Here is a 13,011-nt window from a genome sequence, read left to right on the forward strand (position 1 = left end):
TGCCGGGATTTCCCTAGTGTCATGCACCTCTGCTAGCCCATTAAGGAGTTGGTGTTAGGTAGCAACCTACGGAGTAGTACTAAGAATAAAAGTAGTCTAATCACCGCTTGACACCTGGTGGTGCATGACGGACCCGGTATAGTTCCACTTCGCTAGACGACCAGCCCACCGATTTACTCCATTATTGACTTGAGATCTGAAAACTCTTTCCTTACTCCTTTAATGGAGACTGACCGCAAATTGCAGCAGAATTAGCGCGAGGCAACGCAGAAACATGACAGTCTACGTTATGCGAATTATAGTCCAGCAGTGCATTTGCTGTCCTTGGGTTATACGCATCGCAGGTCAGGCCCAAACTACGTCTAGCACAGCCAGAACAAATTCAAGTGCCTTGAGGGTCTAGACGGGGAATATGCTACTCCGAATCAAAACTCCACACACGGATGAAACGAATTGAAGAACAAAATCGCGCGCGTGCCAAGATCTGCAGATGTGAAATTTAAGGCTGTTCAATTGTCGATCGCCCTGCGGATGATCTCCAACATCTCCTCCCCTTTAGGTGCCGTCGTCAAGTTTTCATAACCGGAGTGTGTGACCAGGATGTCGTCCTCGATGCGCACGCCACCAATGGGGATGTATTTCTCGGCCACGTCAAAGTTGATGTACTTCGCCAGGGGCTGTTTCCGCGCGTTTGCGATGGCCAGTTCAGAGAAGTAGACACCGGGTTCGATCGTCACCACCATTCCTGGTTCCAAGCCCGGACTGCTCTGGGTAGCCATCGGCACGAAGAAGGTTTGCCTGGGGCCCTCTGCCGCAGCACTGGCGGCGTTCGGCTGCACCGAGACATCGTGAACCTCGAGGCCCACATGATGGCCTAGTCCATGAGGGAAAAAGACGGCCGATGCTCCTGAGTGGAATATTTCCAAGACATCGTAGTCATGAAGTACCCCAAGGTCCTTGAGTCCCTGGATCGCAATGAAATGGGCCGAGTCCTGCAGCGACTTCATTGTCACACCTCGCCGAATCTGCGAGATACAGGTCTCCTGCATCTTCTCTACGAGACAGTAGATATTCCTGACGTACTCACTCGCCCAGTCCGGCCCCAGGGGAATAGTCCGGGTGACGTCGCTCGCATAGCAATCCCACTCGGCGCCCGCATCCAGGCAGACCAGCTGCCTTCCATGGAGCGGCTCGTTATTCTTTACGTAGTGGAGTGTCGCTGCATTTTTTCCTGAGCCGGCAATGATTTCGTAGGATTGGTTCTTCGCCCCGTGGGACACACACGTGGCGAGAAACAAACCTTCGATTTCCGTCTCGTTGGTCATGCGATGAATATTCTCGAGCACCTTGCGATGGGCCAAGGCGGAGATCTGGTTCGCCTTGCGTATCATCCGGATCTCGTAGTCGTCTTTGACCATGCGAGCTGCGTCCATCGCGGGAAGGAGATGCTCGCCGTCTAAGTAGACATTCTCTCTGGACGGGACATGGGGCTTCTGGGTATCATGGAGAATGTAGATGGGGCTCGAGTTGTTGTGCTTGTCGATCCATGACTCAAGGTGTCCCTGGAGAGAAGAAAAGTAGCACACGCGGTCAACATCGTACCGATGTCGGGCCTCGTCGATGGTAAGCGTCGGACCCATCCATATGGCGTGGCGGAGGTCAAAGTCTGGGACGTAAAGGGTCAATAAATCGCTATGAATGTCGTAAGTTAGGTAACAGTCCGCTTCGTCTACCCCACTGAGGTAGTAGAAGTATCGCCTTTGGCGGAACGGACGCGGTTGGTCAGAGTCTCCCCAGTTGATGGTAGGCTGGCCGACCAGGTAAACAAGACCGGCGGAGACTCCCAGTTTCATGGCGGCCCGGCGGGCATGTTGTTTGGCTGTGTTTGTGTTAGCATATGGTAAAATAACAGCTCCCTTTAAGAGGGATCTTTTGTGGCTGCGAGGAGTCTAGGTACCTGGATACTTGTCTCCATCGTTGCCTGTAATGGTCAGGCGGATGTCGTAGGTATCAGGCACAAGGCACCGATCATGCGTGGAAAGAGGAGCACGCATGCTGTCAGGGCATATAGTATGTACAGATGACAATGATGAGGAAATGGGATAAGGTAACTACTAATCTAGGAGAGGTAGTACGCAGGAGAGCATGTAAGGGGACAAATCACTAGAGAGGAGGGGAGCAATGCAGGGGAGGTTAGGTAGGTACCTACCAGCTTGGGTACGCCGAATACAGAATGATACTGATTACAAGGTGTTATCGCGGGCGGTGTTGCTGAAATGGGTGGTAATTATAGTATCAATCTGGTAATCGCGTGGACCTAGGTACGGTGATAGGAGGCAAGGTACATCCGCCCAGGAGTTCTCTAGGTACCGCATTTTGACTCTCATTAGACTTCTTCAAAAATGGATGGTGTTGATAGTCTGTCCTAGTCTGGGTTACTACCTTATCTTTCACTTATCGTATAGCGTACCCAACAAATCTCAGACATACCACAGGGGACGGATCGATTGTTATCGAGTACGAGATATATATCGTTGTCCTATTATCTTGACTCATTCAGAGTCCTTTGACCCGATTACAATGGCTAATGAATGGGAACACGAGCCTTGATCAGTCTAGTGCCATGCGCTTATCCCTGTCGAAAGGATCGAATGTTGACGACGTTGTATGGAAGGGAAGATCCCCTCCATTACATCATTCCTAGGTATACAAGCGGTGAGATCAAACACTACGCACCCGATATTCTTACTTCCACGCCACAGGCACAACTACTACTGAATTAGAAGCGAGGCATGATTCTCCCTTTCCTGGGAGGTTCTTAACAAGGGAAAAGGTAATTAAAACTAGAGGATACTCTCTCTTTAAGAGGCATATAGAGAAACACTCCAGGAAAAGTGGTGAAGGCATGTCATGTCATATAAACTGGGCCTAGGCCATCCGAACGCATCGACCGGAAGCGTCGCTGCGCCTCCCCACATGCGCCCGTCTTAGTCTTTTTCCCTCTCACTCTCTCCATCTCACCACCACTCACTGCCTTTTCCATCTTCATCGTTCTACTGCCTCCCCCCTCCATCTCTCCCATCTACCGTCGTCGTTCTTTTTTGTCTTTTCAATCATATCGTTTGGTTTCCTAGCAGTCTAGCTGACGAGTCAATGAACGATGCGGGGATTTGAGGCTTCGGGGCCTGGCGCCCTCTGGGCCGCTCCCTCGACCCTCACTACCTCCGTCATATCCAGTACCACCGGTCTTCCCACAACCTCCTCTTCCATCCCTTCCACCGACACCGATCTTGTCGCATCAAATATCGAACATGTTCTGCTGGCAATAACGTCGCGGAATCAGGATGGTGGCCTGGCAAGTGTCGGTGGCAACACGTCGGGTTCCACCGGCAAGGGCATCTTGATTGGCATCCTCTCCGCCTTTGGCTCTGCCGCCGTTGCCGTCGTCATTTTAGCGGTGTTCTTTTTCTTCAAGTATACTCGACGTGGTCGGATTATTCTGGATCGGATTGGGCGACCAGGTGAATACGATGACGAACAGGCGTTTTTGCGCGAGGAAGCGGAGGCCCTGGAGGCCATGGACGACTTGTCGCGATCCGAGTATGCAAGAGCAAAGGGTAAGTGCGAGCTCGTTTTGGGCCTTGAACAGCGATGTTGTTTGGCCTGCAAGAGACTGTCAAGTACTAATAATGGCTGCAGCTTTTATCGAAGCCAACCCCCCCGAGTCGATGCAAACCGACATCTCGCTGTCTCAGTTCCTTGCGATCCAAGAAAAAGGTGTATCCGCGTGGGAGTTCCAGCCGGAACTGGAAATTGCCAATTGTTTCGTGGAGGCCAGGACCGAGATTGAGTTTTACGACTCGGAATGTAGCGTCCAGACGAACCTGCCCGTACCCAAGCAGAATGATGTCTACTACTGGGAAGCGAAGATCTACGATAAACCCGAACACACTCTTATCAGCATTGGCATGGCTACAAAACCGTACCCTCTGTTTCGCTTGCCAGGTATGTCGATGGGTGCAATCTGTCGTTGGTGATCGTTGTCGTGTGAGAGCTAATGTTGATCGTCCTGCGCTCAGGTTTCCATAAGACGTCGGTCGCTTATCAGTCCACGGGTCATCGGCGATACAATCAGCCATTCACTCCAACTCTATACGGTCCGCCGCTCCTTCAGGGCGATGTAATCGGTGTCGGATACCGCCCCCGTTCCGGTACGATATTCTTCACGCGCAACGGGAAGAAACTAGAAGAAGTAGTCCATGGTCAGAAGACGCAGAATTTCTTCCCTACAGTCGGTGCGAATGGTCCGTGTACCGTCCACGTCAACTTCGGTCAGATGGGTTTCGTGTTCATTGAAGCCAATGTCAAGAAATGGGGGTTGGCTCCGATGACTGGAAGCCTGGCTCCACCGCCGCCGTACGGAAGCGAACAGGGCAGCATCCTGCTGGAATCGGGGCGCGAGAGCGCAGCCCAGATTTCCAATCGGGTCTATCAAGATGCAAGCAATGCCCGGACAAGCTCGACTGTGAGAATCGCGCCGGCGCCGAGTCCTGGCCCGGTGCGGTCTCCAACCGACATTTCGCTCGCGCAGCTGGCCCATATTCCGTCAAACGAAGATGTTGGAGAAGGATCAAGTCGCGGCCATATCGCAGATGGGGAGCAGGCGCCCCTGTTGAGCACGCACGATATCGAGCAAGGGCCTCCTCCAGAGTACTCCAGCCCGGATGGCAGCCGCAGAGGCAGCGATGCGGGGGATTTCCCACCGGGAGATCAGCCACCGATACCCAGCTACGATGCCGCGGTGGGTAATCACGATGGCCAACATTCTCATTCGGAGGGGGGCAATTGATCTGTCCCATAAACTTTCCTCCACTTCTTGGTCAGCTCATTGACAGCTATGATATATGTATACGGTATCTGAGCCATTCAATATGTGGGCGTCATTTCTTTTATCTGTTTCAGCGAACCACGGTTGGCGTTTAACTGGGTGGGAATGAATTATGCTCTTTTCTCAAGGTATTTCCTGGCGATGGTATGGATTACGTATATAGCGCTCAGGAATGTCGTCGGTGGTTTTCTTTCACCTGTTTCTATATCCGAGAGTTCGCAGGTCTGCGGAGGATTGATTTCCTTTGTTGCTCTATGCGGCTTTGCTCGACCAATGTTTCACTATCTCTTGAAATGATATCCCATTTCCTCTTTGCGCCGGTGTTTATGTACTATGGCTTACCGTTGATAAGGGTAGGTGCCTGGTCTCGTGGACTCCATCTGCAGGGAAGCGTCTGCATCTATTTTGTGTACCTGCAGGTAGATCAAGGTATGACGACAACCAAGTGTAGCTGGTCATCGGCAATTATCAATCTTATTGTAGTGATCTTTGGATGATTGTTTCTTAACTCTCGGTATGTATCCATTGGCGCACCAAACCCCAGCTGGAATTGCAATTTCGACCACAGAGTGGGAGAATTCAGGAACGCACGGGGAAAGTGGATCCTCATCGATCGATCTCACATTCCTTTTTCCACGATCATTGTCTGTTTTGGTCATGTCCTGCGATGCTAAAAATGGGTGCTGTTAAGCTTATCGATAGCGGATTGCCGCATTCGGCCATCCTCACGTCATCGTCTTCCCCACGCCATAATGAACGAGGTCGTCAACTCTCTTTCTTTTCGCTTTCAGCACCGTCTGCCTTTGTATGAAGCGTCTATCTATCCTCTCTAGTCGAGTCGCAATGGACCACAGTCGGCCAATTGGTTAGACTCAAATCGGAATTCGCCGCAGTCACCCTTCGGTTTTCGGTTCGCGAGTCGTGCATACATCGCTTGCAGTTACCGAGCATCCTTCCCTCGCCTTAGGCCCGTTGGTCGATCCCAGCCTGTATAACTTCCCGGTGGAATCTGATTCGGCTGCTGGATCTAAAAACGCTCCAGCTCTCTCTGCTCGGAGGCGTACAGCCACCGGAACCGCGGTGCGCCCGACAACTCCGCGAATGGCCCAAGGCAAAGGACACGGAAGAAAAGGGTGCAGAAGACACATCATCCCTGACTTGTAGGGTTCATCGGTGCATGACCAACCTTTGTCGTGTAACAGAAGCCCTATCGGAAGCTCCAGGTAAAGGGATGCGATCTGATTGACCGGGCGCGACCTCTGGATGCCAATCATCGCGTGCGCATGGACCCTCATCCTTTGACAACCCCGTTCGGTTCTAGAAGATCTTCTTTCTGCACTTATCAACGTCCTGTCGGCTTTGAGCGAATGCTTTGTTTGGCTTGGGCATAGGGTCTTTCACCGACGTCTGCCTCGTTCCAGACAAAGAAAGGAAAAGGAAACATTCTCGGGTAAGACGTCGGACGGTGTGGACTACTCCTTGTCCCGCTTCTCTCTGTGCCCGGCCGTGCCTTTTCTTTCGACCTCAGCTGCACTCACCTTTTATGTGTGACTCAAAAGCCTTGTTCCTGCGTCTTTCCTCATCCGCTTGGGCACCTCTTTCTTTTTCTTTTCTGGCCGTTTCTTGCTCCCGCCAGAACAATGAGATTGTCCTTGGCCGATTGGAAGGGACCTCCATAGTGTGTTGACGCCTGCCATAAGAGCCGCCAGCCGCGCCGCGCCTCATTCTCCCATCCCATCCATCTCTTTCTTCACCTCATATCGGGGACAGCCCTGCCGAATTCTGAAGCTGTACTCTGTATAACTCCTCTGAAACATATTGCTCCCCCGGCATCTTACACACAGCCAATCATACCCCTTTCCGATCTACCTCGTTTCGCCTCGCCTGGCGACAAACAACATGCCGCCAAAAAAGAAACGTGTGGCTTCTGAGACCGCAGGAGCGGGCTCGTCCAAGAAACGAGCTGGTAAAAAACCCGTCCATGAAGAGATCGAGAGTTCCTCACATCTTTCAGAACCAGCCCCAGGGAGTGATGAGCACGAAGCGCCAGAAGAGAACCCTCAATTCGACAATGAACCCGATGAAGGCTTGCAGGTGATCGTCTTGGTAAGCCACAGTCCTATAACGATATAACGGCAGCTGACATGTTTCAAAAGGGCTCCTCGGGAGGTCCTTTTGAGGATCGAACCTCTAGCTTTCTGGTCCGGTCCCTGTCCACCAATTGGCGCGAGAAATCCATGATTGCCATCGACGCGGGTTCCCTGCTTGCTGGAATATTGCACGTTCTGGAAACGTCAGTAAAGGGTGGGCCAGGGCCTTTCGCGGACCTACCAATGGACGAGATACAGACCAACATCGGACGTGCATTACACATCTTCCGGAATATTATCGGATCGATTTGTATCACCCACCCTCATATGGATCACATTGCCGGCCTCGTAATCAACACCCAGGCCCTCCAGAATACAAGTAGCCCGAAAACCGTCGCCTGCTTGCAGAGTGTGATCGATGCACTCAAGCAATATGTGTTCAACGGGGTTCTGTGGCCCAACCTCACCGATGACCAGGGAGCAGGTCTCATCACTTTCCACACTTTGATCGAAGGGGGGAACCCAATGCTGGGATCAGAAGACCAGATTGGTTACGATGAGCTGTGCGAGAAGTTGTTGATCAAGTGCTATAAGGTCACCCATGGAGAATGCGCGCAAACATATGACTCAATGGAGAGACGGTGGCGCCGAAGAAGCAGCGTGTGCCCCCACCATGCTCATCAGCAACCAGATCCAGCGTAAGTGAACACCATCCTACCTTGGACTCTAGGAAGTATCTCACCCCGGACCAGGGCCGCAGAGGAGCAACCCTTGACGGGACTTCATGATAGAACCGAAAGCTCGGCGTTCTTTATACGCGACAGAGTTTCAAACAAGGAAATCATTATATTTGGGGACATTGAGCCTGACTCAGTCTCTCATGGAGAGTGGAACAAACGAGTCTGGAAGGAAGCCGCGGCAAGTTTGTCCAGCGGCGCTTTACAGGCTATCTTCATCGAGTGCTCGTACGATGATAGCGTCTCGGACCAATATCTGTATGGTCACCTGTGCCCTCGGCATCTGGTTGCAGAGTTGAGAACGTTGGCCGGGTTTGTAGAACATGGCGACGAAACTCTGTCCGACCTAGTCGTATTTATCACCCATGTGAAGGTGAAGGACAACGTTGGCACAGACGACACCCCCGGGGTAGATATTCTCAAGCAGGTCCGACAGCACTGCAGCGATGCCAAATTGGAGTGCAGAATTGAGCTTGCACTTCGTGGCGTGGGCTACTATTTCTAAGTTCCCGAAGATGAAGAGGGTTCCGGACTCGAACATGTCGCGAGAAGCACGATCTACAAGTATACCACAGGCCACGAAGCACATTTGCGGATTTGATCATCGTTGTTATCATGTTTACCCTTTCCATACCGCCGGATGTCCGATTGTGGGACACAGCGTTTTCTATGTTACCGCTGCAGGGCAGTGGGACCACGCGGATTAGATAGGTATGCACAATCGCCGGTTTATGTACTTATAGGGTTCACTGTTCTGTCAAAGAACAATCACAATTTTATCACTCCAAAGATATACCCTGCTCAGTAGTAAATGACAAATATACGAAGTGGAAGGCATCTCAGGCGTAATCTACTGCGTCGCCGTTGCAATGACATCCTCCCAGCGGGAGCTGTTCCCATGGGGAACTCTCAATCCAGATGACTGCTCCGAGGAATCGTCCTTGGTATGGGGCTGATTCTCCGGGAGATCCAGAATCGCCTCCCCGTCTCTGGCAAAGGCGATGAGTTCCTCTTCAGTGCCCCATTCGCCCATGGCCATCACACCGATAGGAACACCGGCATTAGAGTATCCCGCGGGACAGTTGATAGCGGGACATCCGGTGAAATTGGCCAGCCACACATACTCCATGTTGCGCACAGAGGCCTTGCCGTCGGACAAGCCGCGCGACAGGTCGGCCTCACCGCCGTCGATCTTCCAGCCGGCAATGGGCGTGGTGGGTGAGAAGATCAGCAGGCCGGGGTATTTCTGGAAGAGATGGGCGAGATGAGCCATGAGGAGGTTGCGCAGGCGCTGGGCGGCAAGGACATCCTGGCCGGTGATCTGCCACATGCCCATGGAGACGAGCACCTTGTTGGGGGCAGTGAGGCTGCGGATCTGGCGCGGCGACAGCGCCGACGCGATCTCGGTCATAATGGTGAGGACGTGCGCGCGCTGGCCCTCGGGCAGATACGGGATAGCGATCTCCACCACCGTATAGCCTTGTTTACGGTAGAAGTCCAGCGTGGCGTCGAACACGCGCCGCACCTCAGGCTCGGCACGGTCGATCCACTCCGGTATGATGCCAATCATCTTTGGCCGGTCCGCAGGCACCGCCAGCGTGCGCAGCGGCGACGGGAACGCGGCCGACATCGGGTCGTCCGCGGCGGGCGCCGGCGCCGCCATCACTCGGTACGCCAGCGCCAGGTCGTCGATGCTCGCGGCCATCGGCCCGTTCACCCCGACGGTCGTCGCGAGCGAGACCGTGGGCGTGCCACTGACGCGACCATGCGACGGTTTCAGCCCCCAGATGCCGCAGAACGACGACGGGATGCGGATTGAGCCGCCGCCGTCCGCGCCGAGCGCGATGGGCACCAGCCCTGCGGCGACGGCGTAGCCCGACCCGCCCGACGAGCCGCCGCAGTAGTACTTCTCGTTGTGCGGGTTGCGCGGCGTGCCGTAGTTGGGGTTGTTGTTGTTGGTATCTGCTGGGTCAGTTTCGTTTCCCAGATAGAGATGGTTCTGAGGGCTGGTGCTGCGTCTATCTTCCTTGGAGCGCGACTCACCCAGTCCGAGCTCATGCATCGTCGTCTTGCCGACGACAATCGCGCCCGCCTCCTCCCACTTCTTCACACACCACGACGTGCCCTCCACGCCGTTGGTGAAATCCAGCTTACTCCCCAGCGTGCGCTTGTAGCCCTCCATGTTCAGCTCGTCCTTCACGGCAACGGGCACCCCGTCCAGCGGGCCCAGCGGCGTGCCGTCCCGGTACCGCTGCGCAGACGCCTCCGCCGCGGCGCGCACCCTGGCCACATTGCTTTCCAGGAACGCGACCGAGTGCGCGCCGGCCGGCGTGGCGTCGCGGCGGATCAGCGGCAGGAGGGCCTCGACGACCGCCACGGGGGACAGGGAGCCGGCCTTGTAGAGCGCGTGGTAGTCGGCGGAAGTGTAGTAGGCCGTCGGGCCGGCGCGTCTCTGCGTGGGCGCGGGGAGCGCATCCGCGGTGACGGTGTCCGGCACGACGGGGATGACAGTGGGATCGTAGCGGGCGGTGTATTCGTGGAGGTGGGGGATGTTGCGGATGACGTCGAAGCCGGCGTTGCGCCAGAAGAAGCTCTGGATGAAACCGACGTTGTGGATTCTGCGGGACGCGTTAGTGTGATGCTGGCTGGGATTACGCGGAGACGGAATGAATGAATGCAGGCATGCGTACAGTGATGCGCCGATGGCGAGCGGAGCGCCGCGGAGGACGGGGATCGATTGATCCTCGTTCTTGTAAGGGACGGAGGGTCCCTCACGGACTTCCGGGTAGTGGAAGAAGCGCAGCTCGTCGGTATTGCTGCGAGGACCCATTTTGAGGGATCTCGTTCGAGGGGTGGTAAGAGAGGAGGAGAGGAGGGGGTTGGGGAGAGATGAAGAGGAGGTGAGGTTGGAGCTTGGTTTGATTGACCAAGCTCTAACATGAGCCGCGGTCCAGCATGTGCCAGTTCATTAGGTAAACTTCGAGCCTAATCTTTCACAACTGTATGGAGGATGCGACTTTTCTACTTTTACTACAATTCTAGAGATCTGACTATACATGAATATTTACATAGTCTAAATAGATACCCATTCCGCAGCTTTTAAAGGACCAGCTTGATGTTGGCCTTGTCCAATCCCAGCGCAACGCCAGATAACACGGCGGCATATCCGATCAGGATCCCCGTGGCTTGCGCCGCGCCGACATCCAACGTCGGAATGCTCAGATTGACAGCGCCGGTCAGCAAGTTCGCGACGAGGAAGATTGCGAGCCCGTTCTTGTTGAACGCTGTCATGATGCGGCTGGTCGCAAACGACACCCGGTCGGTCTCTCCATCCTTGCTAGGCGCACGGTGGACGGAGGGGAAGAAAAGAGTCTCCAGCAGACAAAACAGGAAGAGCTGCGCATTGTTGAAGGCTGACACCCAGAGTACGTAGGGCATGTTCGCGAGGCGTCGGGAAACAGGGATATTGGCGCCGTAACCCAGCGCGTATGTCGAGTTCAGCGCAAAGAGCGCCGTCCATGCGGCGGTTTGAACGCCTAGACTGAGGAGTACACTCTTTCGAGCCTGCGATGCAGATTTCGTCGGCGATGTCCCCCGCGGAATGACCCGAATCCCCACAGCGCGACCAGCCAGGAAGATTGCAAGATAGCCGAGAAATGAGAACACGCCCTCACGGTTCTTTGAAAGCAAGTCGGGCCCGCGAGGGGACACAAGGATGTAGCTTTTTAGGTCAGTGGACTCGAGAGCGATCTGGTATAGGACTGAGATGCCTAGCGCCAGCGCCTCGTACGAAGGAATGAGAGTCGCCAGGGCATCGAAGATCTCCACAAAGGGAGGCAACAATCCTAGTGTGAAGAAGAAGTTCCAGTGAACGCCGTACTCTGTTACATGTTCGGCGTAGTCGAGGCCTTTCACGCTATAGAGTCGTATCAACCCCAGCACCAGGAGGGGGATGGAGTGACGCGTCGACGCTTTCAGTCTGAGCAACAAGGACGTTCGCACGGCCTGATTCTGCCGGCCTTTCAGGATCGAACGCGCAGAAACTACCCCCGACGAGAACACAAACGACCCAACTCCCAAGTCCATTAGAGAGGTGCCCCAGTTCTCCACCTTGGCGAATCGGCGGGGGAAGACACGAAAATCCACAGCTAAGATGGCAATGCAAGTGACGATCATCATGGCTGCACGGTATGTCGTGAGAAAAGGATGGATCGGTAGGGACTGGTCTGAGCCCGACGCCGGGTGGGAGGCATTCTGGTCGGCTGCAGTGGGTTGGCGTGGCGGTTTAGCCTTGTGCTGGGTCCGGGCGGGCTTCGAGTTCAGTAGAAGTAGCAGCGCCGGTGAAACCAGGAGGAGGTTGAGCGTCCATGGTGCAGACGAATAGAGCGTGGTTGCGAATAGGATGGCGAGGACGTTCAGCAAAAAGTCGACAACTAGTGCCGGTGGGCTGTAAGGAGTAAAGAAGGACAGGCGAGCTTGGAGTACCGACCAGAGTAGCACCGAGGCCTAGACAACGTTCAGAAAGGTGATTAGCGGAGAGGTACAGGTTCCCCAGAGCTATGCATGATTGCTTCCTACCGGCGCAACCAGAGTGACTGCGTTGATCTCGAGAATGCTTCCTCCTGCCAGATTGGAGACAAACGCTTCCTTCCGAGCTTTATAACTCGGATCCATGACGGTGCCGCGACTGTTGAGACCCACTGAGACAAGCTATTCTTGCGATGAAGAGAACAATCCGGGGGTAGGCGGGCCAATGATTGACGGAAAGGTCAAGGTGAATTCGGGATTTGGATTTAGTGATGGGTTGTTTGATAAGAAGGACAACTGGCCGCGGGCGGTATGCGGAGTACCGGTTTTTGTACGGAAACTCCGCATAGACGGTATTGTATGTGGTAATCCTATAACCACCCCCAACAGAGGATGGACTCCTTCCAAATGAGGAAATGCGTCTCAATCTCCGACGACAAACAAACTTCCCATCACGACTCCCCCCTCTCCTCCGTACAATTTCCACGAATCAGTCTATGGACAGCATCGCGAAGGTGCAAACGCCGGCGACCAACGATCCCTGGCATGCATGGTCACTACGTTTAGTGAGCCGATTTCGCCAAAGAGCCCTCCGAAAATCCGCAACCACCAAACGATAGAAAGAAGAGGAGAATAAACCGAGATTACATATTTCGTACATGACACTGGAACTTCCTCGATCAACTTCATCCTACCATTGGATTGGAATCAGCTACGCCTCTTCGAAAAATACGGCATATCCCGAACTTTACTCGAACAAGTTCCCATA

At 54.1% G+C, this 13,011-nt stretch overlaps 5 protein-coding genes across 5 annotated transcripts; 2 read left to right on the top strand and 3 right to left on the bottom strand.

Moving 5' to 3' along the window:
- Positions 1–509: 509 nt before the first annotated feature.
- Positions 510–2,054, bottom strand: ATEG_00858 (aminopeptidase P family protein; the record flags this gene model as incomplete). Its single annotated transcript, XM_001210944.1, has 2 exons — positions 510–1,879; positions 1,958–2,054. The coding sequence occupies 2 exons, from the start codon at positions 2,052–2,054 to the stop codon at positions 510–512; spliced, it is 1,467 nt and encodes a 488-aa protein (XP_001210944.1).
- A 1,106-nt stretch (positions 2,055–3,160) lies between these two features.
- Positions 3,161–4,849, top strand: ATEG_00859 (SSH4 family protein; the record flags this gene model as incomplete). The annotated part of the gene is made up of 3 exons (XM_001210945.1): positions 3,161–3,617; positions 3,700–4,005; positions 4,080–4,849. The coding sequence occupies 3 exons, from the start codon at positions 3,161–3,163 to the stop codon at positions 4,847–4,849; spliced, it is 1,533 nt and encodes a 510-aa protein (XP_001210945.1).
- A 1,938-nt stretch (positions 4,850–6,787) lies between these two features.
- pdeA (3',5'-cyclic-nucleotide phosphodiesterase PDE1) lies at positions 6,788–7,680 on the top strand (the record flags this gene model as incomplete). Its single annotated transcript, XM_001210946.1, has 2 exons — positions 6,788–6,994; positions 7,045–7,680. 2 exons carry the CDS (start codon positions 6,788–6,790, stop codon positions 7,678–7,680), a joined length of 843 nt encoding a protein of 280 aa, XP_001210946.1.
- Positions 7,681–8,565: 885 nt separating this feature from the next.
- On the bottom strand, positions 8,566–10,545 carry ATEG_00861 (amidase; the record flags this gene model as incomplete). Its single annotated transcript, XM_001210947.1, has 1 exon — positions 8,566–10,545. One exon carries the CDS (start codon positions 10,543–10,545, stop codon positions 8,566–8,568), a length of 1,980 nt encoding a protein of 659 aa, XP_001210947.1.
- Positions 10,546–10,814: 269 nt separating this feature from the next.
- Positions 10,815–12,389, bottom strand: gwt1 (putative GPI anchor biosynthesis protein Gwt1; the record flags this gene model as incomplete). Its single annotated transcript, XM_001210948.1, has 2 exons — positions 10,815–12,221; positions 12,294–12,389. 2 exons carry the CDS (start codon positions 12,387–12,389, stop codon positions 10,815–10,817), a joined length of 1,503 nt encoding a protein of 500 aa, XP_001210948.1.
- Positions 12,390–13,011: the final 622 nt, after the last annotated feature.

Source organism: Aspergillus terreus, genomic scaffold (assembly GCF_000149615.1).
Source record: "Aspergillus terreus NIH2624 scaffold_1 genomic scaffold, whole genome shotgun sequence".
In the NCBI taxonomy this organism is placed as follows: Eukaryota; Fungi; Ascomycota; class Eurotiomycetes; order Eurotiales; family Aspergillaceae; genus Aspergillus; species Aspergillus terreus.